Here is a 14,847-nt window from a genome sequence, read left to right on the forward strand (position 1 = left end):
TGGTAAATATCATTTCTTTTTTTCTCAAAATTTGACAGGCTTTGACACTTTTACACCAAATATCTTGCTTCTCAAACATTTGGTTTATTTTTCATTTTGCAAACATTGCCGGCATCATTTCAAAGACCTAACAGCCAAAATACCATGCTTCTTCACCTTTTGGTTAATCAGAAGTCATTTTAATGTTTTGACAAATTTGACCCTTTTCACAAATGTTTGTCCAGTTTCACACTTTGAACCTTTCAGCCAAGTTGTCCGGCTTCATCTAAGGAACCTATCAGCCAAATCCCATGCTTTTGGTTAGTCAGAAGAAGTTCTTTGCAAGCTTTAACAAATTTGGCCCCTGTGACCATGAATAAATATTACATTTAGTTTGTTGGTTATTGAGATGAAGCTAACTAAACTGAAAAGTTGACACCAGATGCTGGACACCAGACATGGACGCTATACCATGGCATCAGCTCACTTGGCCCTTCAGGCCAGGTGAGTTATAAACACTACTTAAAACAAACTCACAATTCATATAGTACAGGTAGTAAGTGAAAGAAATTGTGTAAAATAACATCCTTGCATGACAGGTGCTCTCTAAATTAATGTTTCTTTTCAAGAACAAAGAAAAGGTATTAATGTTTTTTCGTACTTCTAAAGGCAGCCCTACACTCTCTGACAATTTGACACAGATTCACTAGAATCAGCCCTTGTGATTCTTACAGCAGTACAGACAAAGAGCTCTTAAGACTCGGATCCAAGCTAGTTACAGAAGAGTGGCGTGCGTATAAGTCAAAGTCTTTATAAGTCCTACAGCATCAGTCGTCAAGGGATTCATACCTAAAAGAAAAAACAAAACAGAAAATTTATATTTCTGCATGATTATTGAAGCAGAATTTACTTGCTGCAAGTCAAAGCTATGCTAGTGAAATATCTACTTGATCCCAGAACTTCAAACCTTCCACATTTTCTCAGGGAGCTGAGACTCTGACAGGTTTGTGCTGTAATGGTTGTGTCCTTCACAGCACTTTACCCTTATTGGTCTAGATGGTATACAACTGGTCTCTCCTTCATTATTTATCTACTACAGTAAAAAAGAGTCCATAGATCAGTTGTACACATTTATATGTGTTTAATTGATTTATACAGGGGGAACATTTATTTTAAATTTCATTTGATCTGATCACTGATTAACACTATTCTACATTATTTCTAACTACCTCTGATTTTCTTATTCATGTGATAGCGTTCTCAGATTTTATCTAATTTTATAACAATTGTGTACATGTGCAGGTGGAAACGAAAGGTGAGGAACTCACAGAAAGATGTTTCAGAAAGAAAGTCTGAATTTTGATGCTCAACACCCAGTATTATCTTATCAAAAGTTTTCATTTATACAACATGCATATAACATTATTAACTTCACTTGCTCAATGGTAAAATCCATATGTCTGGACAATCTGATATCCTTTCAGAAGTTAGAACGTAAACTACAGGAGATAGGATTGTATATCATGTGATGTCCATTTGCTTATAAATGTATAGAAATGTGTGTAATAAATGTAAAATGTCAAATACACAGTCGTTGGTTATCACAAGTACCACATGCAGTAAACAAATATTGATCCCATCACATTTCCTAAGAATCAAACAATTCTTGTATCACTAAAATGAATGTAATGCCAAAATCTCAGAGGCTGGTAAGTGGCAGTGTATCTAGGTTTTACTGTACTTGGAACCTCAGCCTCAAAATGACCGTGGCAGGTTAAGGGGCAATAAACCCAAGAAATAAACCACTAAAAATACTAGTCCTAGGGTGGGAGAGATGTTTTACAGAAATAGCCCTGAACACAACCTAGAGTGGGAGAGATGTTTTACAGATATAGCCCTAAACACAACCTAGAGTCCTAGGGTGGGAGAGATGTTTTACAGATATAGCCCTAAACACAACCTAGAGTCCTAGGGTGGGAGAGATGTTTTACAGATATAGCCCTAAACACAACCTAGAGTCCTAGAGTGAGAGAGATGTTTTACAGATATAGCCCTAAACACAACCTAGAGTCCTAGGGTGGGAGAGATGTTTTACAGATATAGCCCTAAACACAACCTAGAGTCCTAGGGTGGGAGAGATGTTTTACAGATATAGCCCTAAACACAACTTAGAGTCCTAGAGTGAGAGAGAAGTTTTAAAGATATAGCCCTTAACACAACCTAGAGTCCTAGAATGGGAGAGATGTTTACAGATATAGCCCTTACCAAAACCTAGAGTCCTAGGGTGTGAGAGATGTTTAACTGGAATAGCCCTTAAACAAAATCTAGAATAGCCCTAAACAAAACCTAGAGTCCTAGGGTGTGAGAGATGTTTAACTGGAATAGCCCTTAACAAAATCTAGTTCTAGGGTGCGAGAGATGTTTAACTGGAATAGCCCTAAACAAAACCTAGAGTCCTAGGGTGCGAGAGATGTTTAACTGGAATAGCCCTAAACAAAACCTAGAGTCATAGGGTGTGAGAGATGTTTAACTGGAATAGCCCTTAACAAAATCTAGTCCTAGGGTGTGAGAGATGTTTAACTGGAATGGCCCTAAACAAAACCTAGAGTACTAGGGTGTCAGAGATGTTTAACTGGAATAGCCCTAAACAAAACCTAGAGTCCTAGGGTGTGAGAGATGTTTAACTGGAATAGCCCTAAACAAAACCTAGAGTCATAGGGTGTGAGAGATGTTTAACTGGAATAGCCCTAAACAAAATCTAGTCCTAGGGTGTGAGAGATGTTTAACTGGAATAGCCCTTAACAAAACCTAAAGAGTACTAGGGTGGGAGAGATGTTTAACTGGAATAGCCCGTTCAACACATCCACAATAAATTTCCCTTAAAACAGTATGCTGTACTGATACCTACTTTGATAACCGTCGCCTGAGATCCTTTATCTGATCGTTTTTCTTTGTCAACATTTGTTTAAGATTTTTAAATGGTGTTGTTTGATGAACTTTCTTCTCAAGTTCCTACAAAATAAAACAATTGATTCCAAATTAATATGAAGGAAATATCTGAGCAGTACATGCAGGAGAACATTATTGTACTGATAGTTGTTGTTGTTGCTTTTCAAAGGTTCAAATTTGATTTAAATGCTTTCAACTGTAATCTTTAACAAAGAAACATTGTATGAATTCTCCTAATGTCAACATCTACTAGTCTGTAAGTAAGGTCTAGTCTGTAAGTAAGGTCTAAGCTCTCTATTGTTTCAGTGAAAGATGGATCACTTAATATAAATGGAAGTTTTTTTCTTCTTGGGACTTTATTTTTTAATCTTGGTAATATTTCTTACTTTTTCTGCCATTTCCAGCATTTCTTGAATCCTAAGGAGCTCATGTTTCGTGCTCGCCAGGTCAGTCTCCATGTTGCCCAAAGACATGGCACCACTCTTTTTTGTCTGCAAGTGGAAATGACACAAGTTAATGGATTTTCTGTATTGTGAAATCCACAGGTCTCTTTATTTTGCTTGTAATAAAGATTTCTAATTCAAAATTCTGACAGAAGGTTTTGGATTTAAATCTGAGCATTAAAAATTGTTTGGAAGATGAAACGAAGAAAAACAAAAACAATAAAACAAAATAAAAAGCAAACAAACAAGAAAAAGAAAGGAAAAAAATGGTTTTGTATTCAATCAAGTTCCTGAAAACATTATACCAAATCTTATTCCTGTTGACAAATTTTTAGATTGAAAACTCTATCTGAGCTGAGATTCCAGTACATGGATATAAATAAATAACTATGAGATACCAAGAGCCTGAAGTCTGACCGGTGACATTTTAACATTTAAGGGTTAGCTATAGTGATTCAATTCTTATAGAGTGCAGACAAAACAGACGCATGTGAAATGACATTTAAAAAAAAAAAAAAAAAATTTGTTAATAAAACTATCTTGTAACTGTCAAGTAATCTGGTTCTTGTTTCAATTGCATTTGCGAATTCAGAAAGACTGAAATGTAAACAGTCAAGAAACAATTGTAAACTTCAGAAAAAAAAAGAAAAGAATAAAGTACATACCAGTATAAAGGACTTTTTTTCAAAAATAAAATCACAAAATTAAAAAAGACAAGGTTTGCTATTGTTGTTTATTTTTGTATCAATTATATGAAAAGTTAGTATACTGGCAGTATCCACAAACTAACCAGTATAGAAGGAGAGTTTTACAACACATATCTCAAGTAGGAACACACCACACACTACCTTTTTTAGAGAAATAACAGACAAATCATCCTTATTTTTAACACCAACTAGTTACGATAATCACTGTTAGGAAAAAAAGCATTACTATTCCCTACCCATCACCATGTATGAAAAAAACACCAATTGATGTGCTGGTATATGAAATAGGGTGGGACAAGGAGGAAAGTGCAGAGATTTTTTTTACAGTGTTTGTCAGTGGCAGATGTAAAAGGATGGCACTTTATCATGTACTTAGTGAATATTAGTATAAAATGGGATGTTTGATTTTTATTAAAAAAAAAAAAAAAAAAAAAACAAACAATAAAATACCAATATGTCAACATAATCATTATCCAAATTCTTGTTGTTTCTATGGTTACAGACAATTTATGTGAATAAACCAAGACAAACAAGGCTTCAGAAGAAAGAATTCAGTTTTCATCTATGTGATAACTTCTTGAAATAACATCTTGGGTTTAAATTGTGAAAGAAAGGCAGTTCCTGTTATACAGTATAAATTAAACTTGGGTACATGAGAAAAATTAATTGAGGGTAATGGCATGACAACATGTGTATCCACACTCACAATATATCTGAAATGTGTAGTTTGAAGCAATGCCACTGATACTTTGGAAAGTGTTTCATTCATAGAAAGATATTTACAGTATATAGATGGTAAAACTGGAGTTCCTCATATGTTTGACCAGAAGGTATAATAATGATGTCATACTTCGTCTATACATATATACATTGTATTTACTTTTGTACTTCCTGATCGAAATATTATAACTAAGACACAACTTGATATTTTATCTACAGCTATAGAACTGTCTTATTTCCACTATGTCTGAATTTACAAATCAAACTTGTACACAGCAGGGCAACACGTAGTTAGTGATACTGATCATATGATTAGGACATTACCTCACGACTCTGAAAGGTTTATAATAAATAGAATTTGTGTAATTATATGTTGATTGGTATCAAAGTTCAATGTGAATTTCTGAATGACATGAACAACATTAGTCCATGCAGAAGATATGGCAATCTATCGTTTTGTGAAAGAAACAGGATGTTCATATTACATGGTTAAGTTATACATAGATATGAATTAGTGAGGAAAATATACCCTACCAAAGATTACCAAGTTTTTTTTATAAACGGTAATAATTGTCTCCCTTGAGTGTCCTGTTGACATTTGTCTTATAAATGACAATAAAATTTAAAGTATACACATCTTTGGAGAATAAATGTAAACACAGAAATCAGTTAATATACATTAAAAAAAAGGAAATGTATAGAAAATATAATTAATTACAACCAAACTTTAGAACCAATTCAGAAAAAAGAACATTTAAACATGACATATATGCTATCATCTGATTCATTTGTTGAGAACCATATGTGAAACGTGAAGAAATGTGAACCAAGACTTACAAATACTGTGTAGAAACTATTTACAAGACACCAGCGCCTTATCATATATTATAAGTACAAAGAATATAGATATATTAGAGACTTGAATTGGATACATGTAAATCACCATCATTTTTTTAAGAAAAATAATTTGAATTCAGTTGAATTTTCCTATGTATTTGTATCAGTAATTCAATATACATAACGACATATATACAATAGTGCAAGAGGAACAGATAATGTATAACTTTGTTTAAAAAATGAGAAATAGAGATAGCAGCTTCACGTACTTACCTCTGCTAGCTCTGCTGTCATGCCTTGTAGCTGTTTCCTCATAGCTTCCACTTCTAATTCATGCTGATATAAAAGATACACTTTTACACACTTTATACACATACATCACATTTACATTAATCAAATGGTACTACACTGGTTTTGTTTTGTTATTTTCATATCTGACAGGTTTGACGAAAATTTGGAATTCTTTTTTCCAAACAAATGAAAAATATGTCTTTTAAAAGCTCATATCAATTACTCTTTTTGGCCTGCATTGCATTACTCGAGGGGTGTTACCATAGGTGGAGAGAGGAGTACCTATCGGGAAAACCTGGGGACAAATATAAATCATGGAAAACACTTTTAAAAAGAAAGTATAAAGCTTTCTTTCGTGTTTTGACGAATCCTTTTATAAATAAATCTGTGTCTTTACTAAGGAGTTGAAACTCACCATTCCTGATCGACTGTCATCTTCACTGACTGATGATAAACCAGCTAAAGCTGACTGAAAAGAGTAAAAAAAATTAAACATATTTAATGTTTCCATTAAAAAATTCTAGTATTTTTTTACAAAGCAACTCAAAATGAATTATTTAGGATTCAAATTCCTCTCCAGTGACATACAAATCTTTTCAGAGAGTTTGATACCAAGGAAAACTCTTCATGAAAATGATTTAATAGATGTGACTGAATAATAAATTACAGACAAATGATTATGAATATATTGTCTAAAGATATAGAAAGGTATTGTACACGATACAAATATGTATGACATAGTAAGAATAAATGGAAACCTACACCTGTTCACAAACATCACCTCCTGTAAGAATTCCCATTTATACCTCCTGCACTGCAAATGTAGGTTACCACTACCATAAATAAGTAAAATTGTGTATAATGTATTCAAATGCTGCATGTATGGCATTGTGGTCTGTGTAATAATGGAAGATGTTGCTCAATATGTTGATGTGAATGTTTCTGGTGTAGATATGGTCTAATAAACTATCAAAACGATGGGTAGGTGACTTGATATGCTAAAGGTAAGTGTTTCCTTTATGGATGACAATGTATTTGGTGTTTTATCAATGTCATAAATGAAGTCTCCTGGTAGTCAAATTGCAACCTTTGGAGCAGTGACATCCAAATTTCAACAAATTTTTATATGTAGTAAAGTTGACCTAGTTTTTTAACCATGGAAAGTCAAAACTTGAGCTTGTACAAAAGGCCATCCTTCTGAACATGTGTGGAGTTTGGTAAGAATCGGGGAAGCAATGGAGTCTTCAGAGAGAAAAGATTTGGAAATATTGCTCGTTTCTATTTATAATAACAGTGACGAAGTATTTGTTTTCAAAACGTTGAAAGTCAAACTGGTTCAAGAAGTGAAGTTTGTGATTGGTATAAGAAGTGATGTTTATGCATCATATCCATCAGAAATGCAGCCTGTAGAGCAGTCATATGAAAGTTGATTTCTATTTATCATAACAGTGATCTTGTTTTGGACCACACAAGGATGGAAGTCAAACTCCTACAAGAAGTGATAGTTGTGATCATGTGTGTAGAGTTTTGTACTTATCAGTTTAGAAATGAAGCCTGCAGAGTAGTGACAAAAAATTATTTGTTGATTCCTATTTTTAGTAACAGTGACCTAGTTTTTGACTGCACAAGGATGGAAGTTAAACTTGTACAAGAAGTGATATTTTGTGATAATGTTTGTGAAATTTTGTACCAATCAGTTCAGAAATGCAGCCTGTTGAGCTGTGACATGAAAATATCTGTTGATTTCTATTTATAGTAACAGTGACCTAGTTTTTGACCACACCAGATTTATATGGGAAATGCAATCTGTAGAGTAGAGATGGGTTTTTTTACATGCATATGAGAGGTATTCCTATAAATCTTTGATGACGCATCATGAGGGTATAATAAAATTAAGTAATATTACATTTCTAAACAAGAGGCCCAAGGGCCTTAACGGTCATCTGAGTAGTAGTCATAAAAACATTTTCTGCAATCTTGAAATCACATTTTTTATACACCCTACTACACAAATGTTAGTAATGCGAACCTATTGCTTATTGAAAAAGAAATTTTAAGATCTCAACTCACTTAACCCAAGATATCTTTAGGTCAAGGTCAATTACTTGAACAAATTGGTAGCCCTTCATCCAATCATATTAAAGAACCAATATCAACAGCCTGGACTTTTTGTTATTGAGCAGAAGTCATTTAAAGATTTCAACACAATTGACCCCTGTGACCTTTAAAAACAAAAAACATAAATTATTTTGACAAAATTAGCAACCAAATATCAGCATCCTAAGCCTTCTGGTTATTGTGAAGAAGTCATTTAAAGATTTCGATATATAAGACCTTGAAAGTGGTCACGGTCAATAATATGAACAAACTTGGTAGCCCTTCATCCCAGCATGCTACAGCCGATTATCAGCACTCTGGGCCTTTTGGTCATTACGAAGAAATCATTTAAAGATTTTTACACATTTGTACCCTGTGACCTTGAAAGTGGGTCAGTGTCATTCGTTTTAGCAAACTTGGTAGATCTTCACCTCATCATGCTACAGACCCACTATCTTCATCCTCGAGCTTTTGGTAATCAAGAAAATGTGGTTTAAACATTTTAACACATATGATACCTGTGACCTTCACAATGGGTCAAGGTTATCATTATTTACAAAATAGGTAGCCTACCATAGTAAAAGCCCAATTTCTGCACCCTGGGCCTTTCGGTTATTGAAAAGAAGTTTTTTGTAAAGATTTTGACATATTTGACACCTGTGACCTTGAAAGTGGGTCAGGGTTAATGATATGAACGAAATAGACAGCCCTTAATCCCAGCATTATAAAGGTCCAATATCAGCACCATGGACCTTTTGGTTATTGAGAAAAATTGTTTAAATGGAAAGTTAATGCATGGTGGACAGACCATGACGACAGACAAAACACAACGGCTATAGGTCATCCTAATCCTGTGTGTCAAATGACCTAAATACTGCTTGATAACCCTAAAAACTATGTTAAAAGCATTGGCTTATTATTGATACTCACAGCTCCTCCCATGCTGAGAAGTTTCTCCTTTGCTTTTTTGTTTTCAGCCATTAACTTCTTCATTTCTTTATCTAGTTCTTCAATTTTCTGGAAAGAAAAGGTTTTAAGTGTAAGATATTAAGAGATGTCATTTCTTCATTAAAATATGGAAAACAAAGATTTCAACTTCAAAAGTCTACAACCTACATGTGGAAAAACATGTAAAATGTAATGGAAAAAACATTAAACATGAAAACACATTATCTCTTGAAGAATCTTCTATGATACCAGAGACGTATATATCACAGAAGTTATATATGTGTTATATATGTCTCTGATGATACCATTCCATTTTAGCATAGTCTCAGTGCTGTTATTCTTTAGGTATAAATATTTAGCTATTACATCCCTTGAAACGACAACTCATCCCATGTAGATAAGAAGTAATTGTACTCTGAGAAAATTTATATCAACTCTATGAGCATCTTAAACAAAGCTTGAACAACTTCTTTTCACTCTGCACTATAGTTTCTCTTTTATAGTTTAAATTGTTATTTCTGTTAAACATTAGGCCTACTGGGTTTGTATGTTTTATTATTTCATAGATAACCTAGGAACATCAAACATCTTAGCTATCTTCAGACCACACCTAGGAACATCAAACATCTTAGCTATCTTCAGACCACACCTAGGAACATCAAACATCTTAGCTATCTTCAGACCACATCTAGGAACATCAAACATCTTAGCTATCTCCAGACCACACCTAGGAACATCAAACATCTTAGCTATCTCCAGACCACATCTAGGAACATCAAACATCTTAGCTATCTCCAGACCACACCTAGGAACATCAAACATCTTAGCTATCTCCAGACCACACCTAGGAACATCAAACATCTTAGCTATCTTCAGACCACACCTAGGAACATCAAACATCTTAGCTATCTCCAGACCACAACTAGGAACATCAAACATCTTAGCTATCTCCAGACCACACCTAGGAACATCAAACATCTTAGCTATCTCCAGACCACACCTAGGAACATCAAACATCTTAGCTATCTCCAGACCACACCTAGGAACATCAAACATCTTAGCTATCTTCAGACCACACCTAGGAACATCAAACATCTTAGCTATATCGCCAGACCACACCTAGGAACATCAAACATCTTAGCTATATCGCCAGACCACACCTAGGAACATCAAACATCTTAGCTATCTCCAGACCACACCTAGGAACATCAAACATCTTAGCTATCTTCAGACCACACCTAGGAACATCAAACATCTTAGCTATCTTCAGACCACACCTAGGAACATCAAACATCTTAGCTATCTCCAGACCACACCTAGGAACATCAAACATCTTAGCTATCTCCAGACCACACCTAGGAACATCAAACATCTTAGCTATCTTCAGACCACACCTAGGAACATCAAACAACATCTTAGCTATATCCAGACCACCACACATCTAGGACCACACCTAGGAACATCAAACATCTTAGCTATCTTCAGACCACACCTAGGAACATCAAACATCTTAGCTATCTTCAGACCACACCTAGGAACATCAAACATCTTAGCTATCTTCAGACCACACCTAGGAACATCAAACATCTTAGCTATCTTAGCTATCTTCAGACCACACCTAGGAACATCAAACATCTTAGCTATCTTCAGACCACACCTAGGAACATCAAACATCTTAGCTATATCCCCAGACCACACCTAGAAACAACAAACATCTTATCTATCAACAGACCACATCTAGGAACAACAAACATCTTAGCTATCTCAAGACCACACCTAGGAACATCAAACATCTAAGCTATCTTCATACCACACCTAGGAACATCAAACATCTTACATCTCAGACCACACCTAGGAACATATCTTCAGACCACACCTAGGAACATCAAAACATCAAACATCTTAGCTACACAGACCACACCTAGGAACATCAAACATCTTAGCTATCTTCAGACCACACCTAGGAACATCAAACATCTTAGCTATCTTCAGACCACACCTAGGAACATCAAACATCTTAGCTATCTTCAGACCACACCTAGGAACATCAAACATCTTAGCTATCTTCAGACCACACCTAGGAACATATCTTCTATTCAGACCACACCTAGGAACATCAAACATCTTAGCTATCTTCAGACCACACCTAGGAACATCAAACATCTTAGCTATCTTCAGACCACACCTAGGAACATCAAACATCTTAGCTATCTTCAGACCACACCTAGGAACATCAAACATCTTAGCTATCTTCAGACCACACCTAGGAACATCAAACATCTTAGCTATCTTCAGACCACATCTAGGAACATCAAACATCTTAGCTATCTTCAGACCACACCTAGGAACATCAAACATCTTAGCTATCTTCAGACCACACCTAGGAACATCAAACATCTTAGCTATCTTCAGACCACACCTAGGAACATCAAACATCTTAGCTATCTTCAGACCACACCTAGGAACATCAAACATCTTAGCTATCTTCAGACCACACCTAGGAACATCAAACATCTTAGCTATCTTCAGACCACACCTAGGAACATCAAACATCTTAGCTATCTTCAGCTATCTTCAGCACCACACCTAGGAACATCACATCTTAGCTAGGAACATATCTATCAGACCACACCTAGGAACATCAAACATCTTAGCTATCTTCAGACCACACCTAGGAACATCAAACATCTTAGCTATCTTCAGACCACACCTAGGAACATCAAACATCTTAGCTATCTTCAGACCACACCTAGGAACATCAAACATCTTAGCTATCTTCAGACCACACCTAGGAACATCAAACATCTTAGCTATATCGCCAGACCACACCTAGGAACATCAAACATCTTAGCTATCTTCAGACCACACCTAGGAACATCAAACATCTTAGCTATCTTCAGACCACACCTAGGAACATCAAACATCTTAGCTATCTTCAGACCACACCTAGGAACATCAAACATCTTAGCTATCTTCAGACCACACCTAGGAACATCAAACATCTTAGCTATCTTCAGACCACACCTAGGAACATCAAACATCTTAGCTATCTTCACACCACATCAAACATCTTAGGACCACATCAGGAACATCAAACATCTTAGCTATCTTCAGACCACACCTAGGAACATCAAACATCTTAGCTATCTTCAGACCACACCTAGGAACATCAAACATCTTAGCTATCTTCAGACCACACCTAGGAACATCAAACATCTTAGCTATCTTCAGACCACACCTAGGAACATCAAACATCTTAGGTTACCTATCCTGTTTAATAATTACAAAAGAGTTACCTACCTTGTGTAGTAATTACAAAGCTACCTACCCTGTGTAGAAGTTCTGTGCCGCCCTTCTGATTTATTGGTGTTAGCTTCACATTTTTAAGCACTCCTTGCAAATCTGAATCCATTTTTGTATTAGCAAATTCCTTTTCTTCAAAGTCTGCTATTTGTTCTAATAGATCTCTAAAAGAAAAAAGAAAAAAAAATTCAGGTTCAACAGCCATTTCCTGAATTACCAGCAAATATATATATATATTGTACAACACAATGTCAAACTTAAAAAGCTCTATTATGTGATTTTATTAACTGAACATTGAAACCAAAGAATAAAGACAAAAACAATTTTTTTCAACAAATGCACATGATATTTGTCCTTTGGGTGCATTTAAATGAAAACCCAGGTCATCTAAACAATAATAACTTGGAAATATGCAGTGGATTTTATTCAAAACATGCAAGGACTGAACCTAACACAATAAGAACACCAGCAGGCTGCCATTTACATTTAATTTTTCCAATTTGTGAAGGAAAATAAAGAAAAAAAAAAGAAAAAAGAACGATAAAACAACACACTAGAGCTCAAGTTTTACTGTTCCATACATATAAATTAACATCATGACACATATAAACTTCTGCTTAAAGTTTCACTGTTTGCCATGCTTACCGATTTTCCAATTCTGAGATATCAGCTGCTAGTTTAAGATGCCATTTTTCTGCTTGCATGAACATCTGTCGACAAAGTAAGATATTCGTGTGCGATGTATTGATGAGTTCATCATCTACTTCTCCCCGCACTACCGTCAGAAGTCCATCCAACATATCCGTAACTTCATCTATGGTGTATGTTGTCTCATCAAGTCTGGAAAAAATGTTGGATTCTGAATTTCTTTCTTTTCCTAAACCCACTTTATGAAAACAAAATTCATCTCTTTGGGACAAACAAAACTTTTTGATAAAAAATATATTATGCAAACACTGAAATTAAATTTCATCAAATATGTTGACACTTTATCCACCAAGATAAAAAGCTTTGTTCATACACGAAATATCAGTCACATTAAAACTATAATGATATTTTATATAAATCTTTAATTGTAACAAATTTAATGTTAAGGAAGTAAATATAATTAATTGGAATCAATTTTAAATCAGAAAATACCTGCTACTTTTCAAGTCTTCAAAACACATATCAACAGCTCTCAGTCTTTGACCGCGCTGGTAACGAGCAAATCTCATATAGTTGATGACTTGAGCCTGATGGTGCTCATTTACTCCAAGTTTTGCAGTCTGTAAGCAAAATATACTTGTAAAAATATGCAAACAAAAAGGAAATGAAGGCTACAACTACATGATAAAACAAAGGCTAGTACTGATAAAATGGGTGTTAGCTAGAACCTGACTCATGTAAAAACAAGCACAATATAAGGGATTTGTAGTAGAGTTCAATTTAGATTTCATACTGTTTACATTTGAGAATGTCACAATGACAAAAGATAATACAATGTGAGTGGGGTGGATGAAGCTGAAGATGTTGATTCTTGTGGAACACCTCACCTTATTCTCCTGTGAGTCTCCATATAAAACTTTTCTAGTTCATACTTGACCTTTGTTTCAGTTATTTTGAGTTTGCGTTATGATTTTTTTTAGATTTATGAATATTCTTGTTTTTTATCAAATGCATGTATCCACAGATGAAGTAAAGAGAAATGTTTAATTTGGGAAAGTTATGACAAGGAGCAAATTTGAAATCATAAATAGTACATTTGTAGGTTAACTCTGTTTGGTAAATATTAAGTTTTAAAAAGTGGGAAAATCCTTTTGTCAACATTTTAAATGTAACAATATGCAGGTTCAAATCTGGACAGGCCTACCATTATCAATATAGACTTTGAAAGGCTTTGATGGCACTTGTCAGATACCAAATCAAGGTCAGTAAGATCATTCCTCTGTTATAAACAAATATCCTCGACCAACCCATGAACAAAATCCTGTATATCTACTGGTACCATGTATTCTGGGTTTACATGTATTGATAGGAAATAAGGAGAACACCTGTGGCAGGTAAACGCCTGACTTCTGGTCAGAAATGAAGATATATGTATATATACATATTTGTGTGTGTACGTCTCTTGTAGTTATTAGACTGTTGTGTGCACTGCTGATTATTCTAACAATTGCAGCGCTCGTTTAAAATGAAAAGGGCAGTATGTAAAATGTCTATTCTTCTTCCAATTGAAATGATGATAATCAGGACAATCTATTTATATTTATGTTTCAAACAATAAGCAGATGCAAAGCAAGATCCTTCATCAATCGGTGGAATAATTCAGTCTCGTTCAGTATCCGATTTGCATTTAGTAACAGGTTTGCTCACTGTTATATGACAGCTGACACAAGCAGAAACATATATATCTGATCACATAAACACACGTGGTTGTAACATTACTATGCAGGATTATCAAACTTGACGAAATTTTTTTATCATGACTTCTGTTCTTAAATCATTACACATCTTACCATTTTCCAGTGAATGTTTATTCAACGGACGGAATATGATTCAGTGAAGAATTTAGTGTTTGTGGACGGATGCGA

The 14,847-nt window shown here is 34.8% G+C and overlaps 1 protein-coding gene across 1 annotated transcript; it reads right to left on the minus strand.

The window, feature by feature from the left end:
* Window positions 1-208: 208 nt before the first annotated feature.
* LOC132556878 (leucine zipper transcription factor-like protein 1) lies at window positions 209-14,793 on the minus strand. Its single transcript, XM_060221330.1, has 10 exons — window positions 14,773-14,793; window positions 13,415-13,542; window positions 12,920-13,114; window positions 12,300-12,438; window positions 8,954-9,040; window positions 6,342-6,395; window positions 5,909-5,971; window positions 3,315-3,419; window positions 2,888-2,991; window positions 209-828 (listed from the first exon to the last, which is right to left on the minus strand). The coding sequence occupies exons 1-10, from the start codon at window positions 14,773-14,775 to the stop codon at window positions 807-809; spliced, it is 900 nt and encodes a 299-aa protein (XP_060077313.1). The 5' UTR covers window positions 14,776-14,793; the 3' UTR covers window positions 209-806.
* Window positions 14,794-14,847: the final 54 nt, after the last annotated feature.

This window comes from Ylistrum balloti, unplaced genomic scaffold, assembly GCF_031769215.1.
Source record: "Ylistrum balloti isolate Yb309-2 unplaced genomic scaffold, AGI_CSIRO_Ybal_v1 Utg370598, whole genome shotgun sequence".
Classification (NCBI taxonomy): Eukaryota; Metazoa; Mollusca; class Bivalvia; order Pectinida; family Pectinidae; genus Ylistrum; species Ylistrum balloti.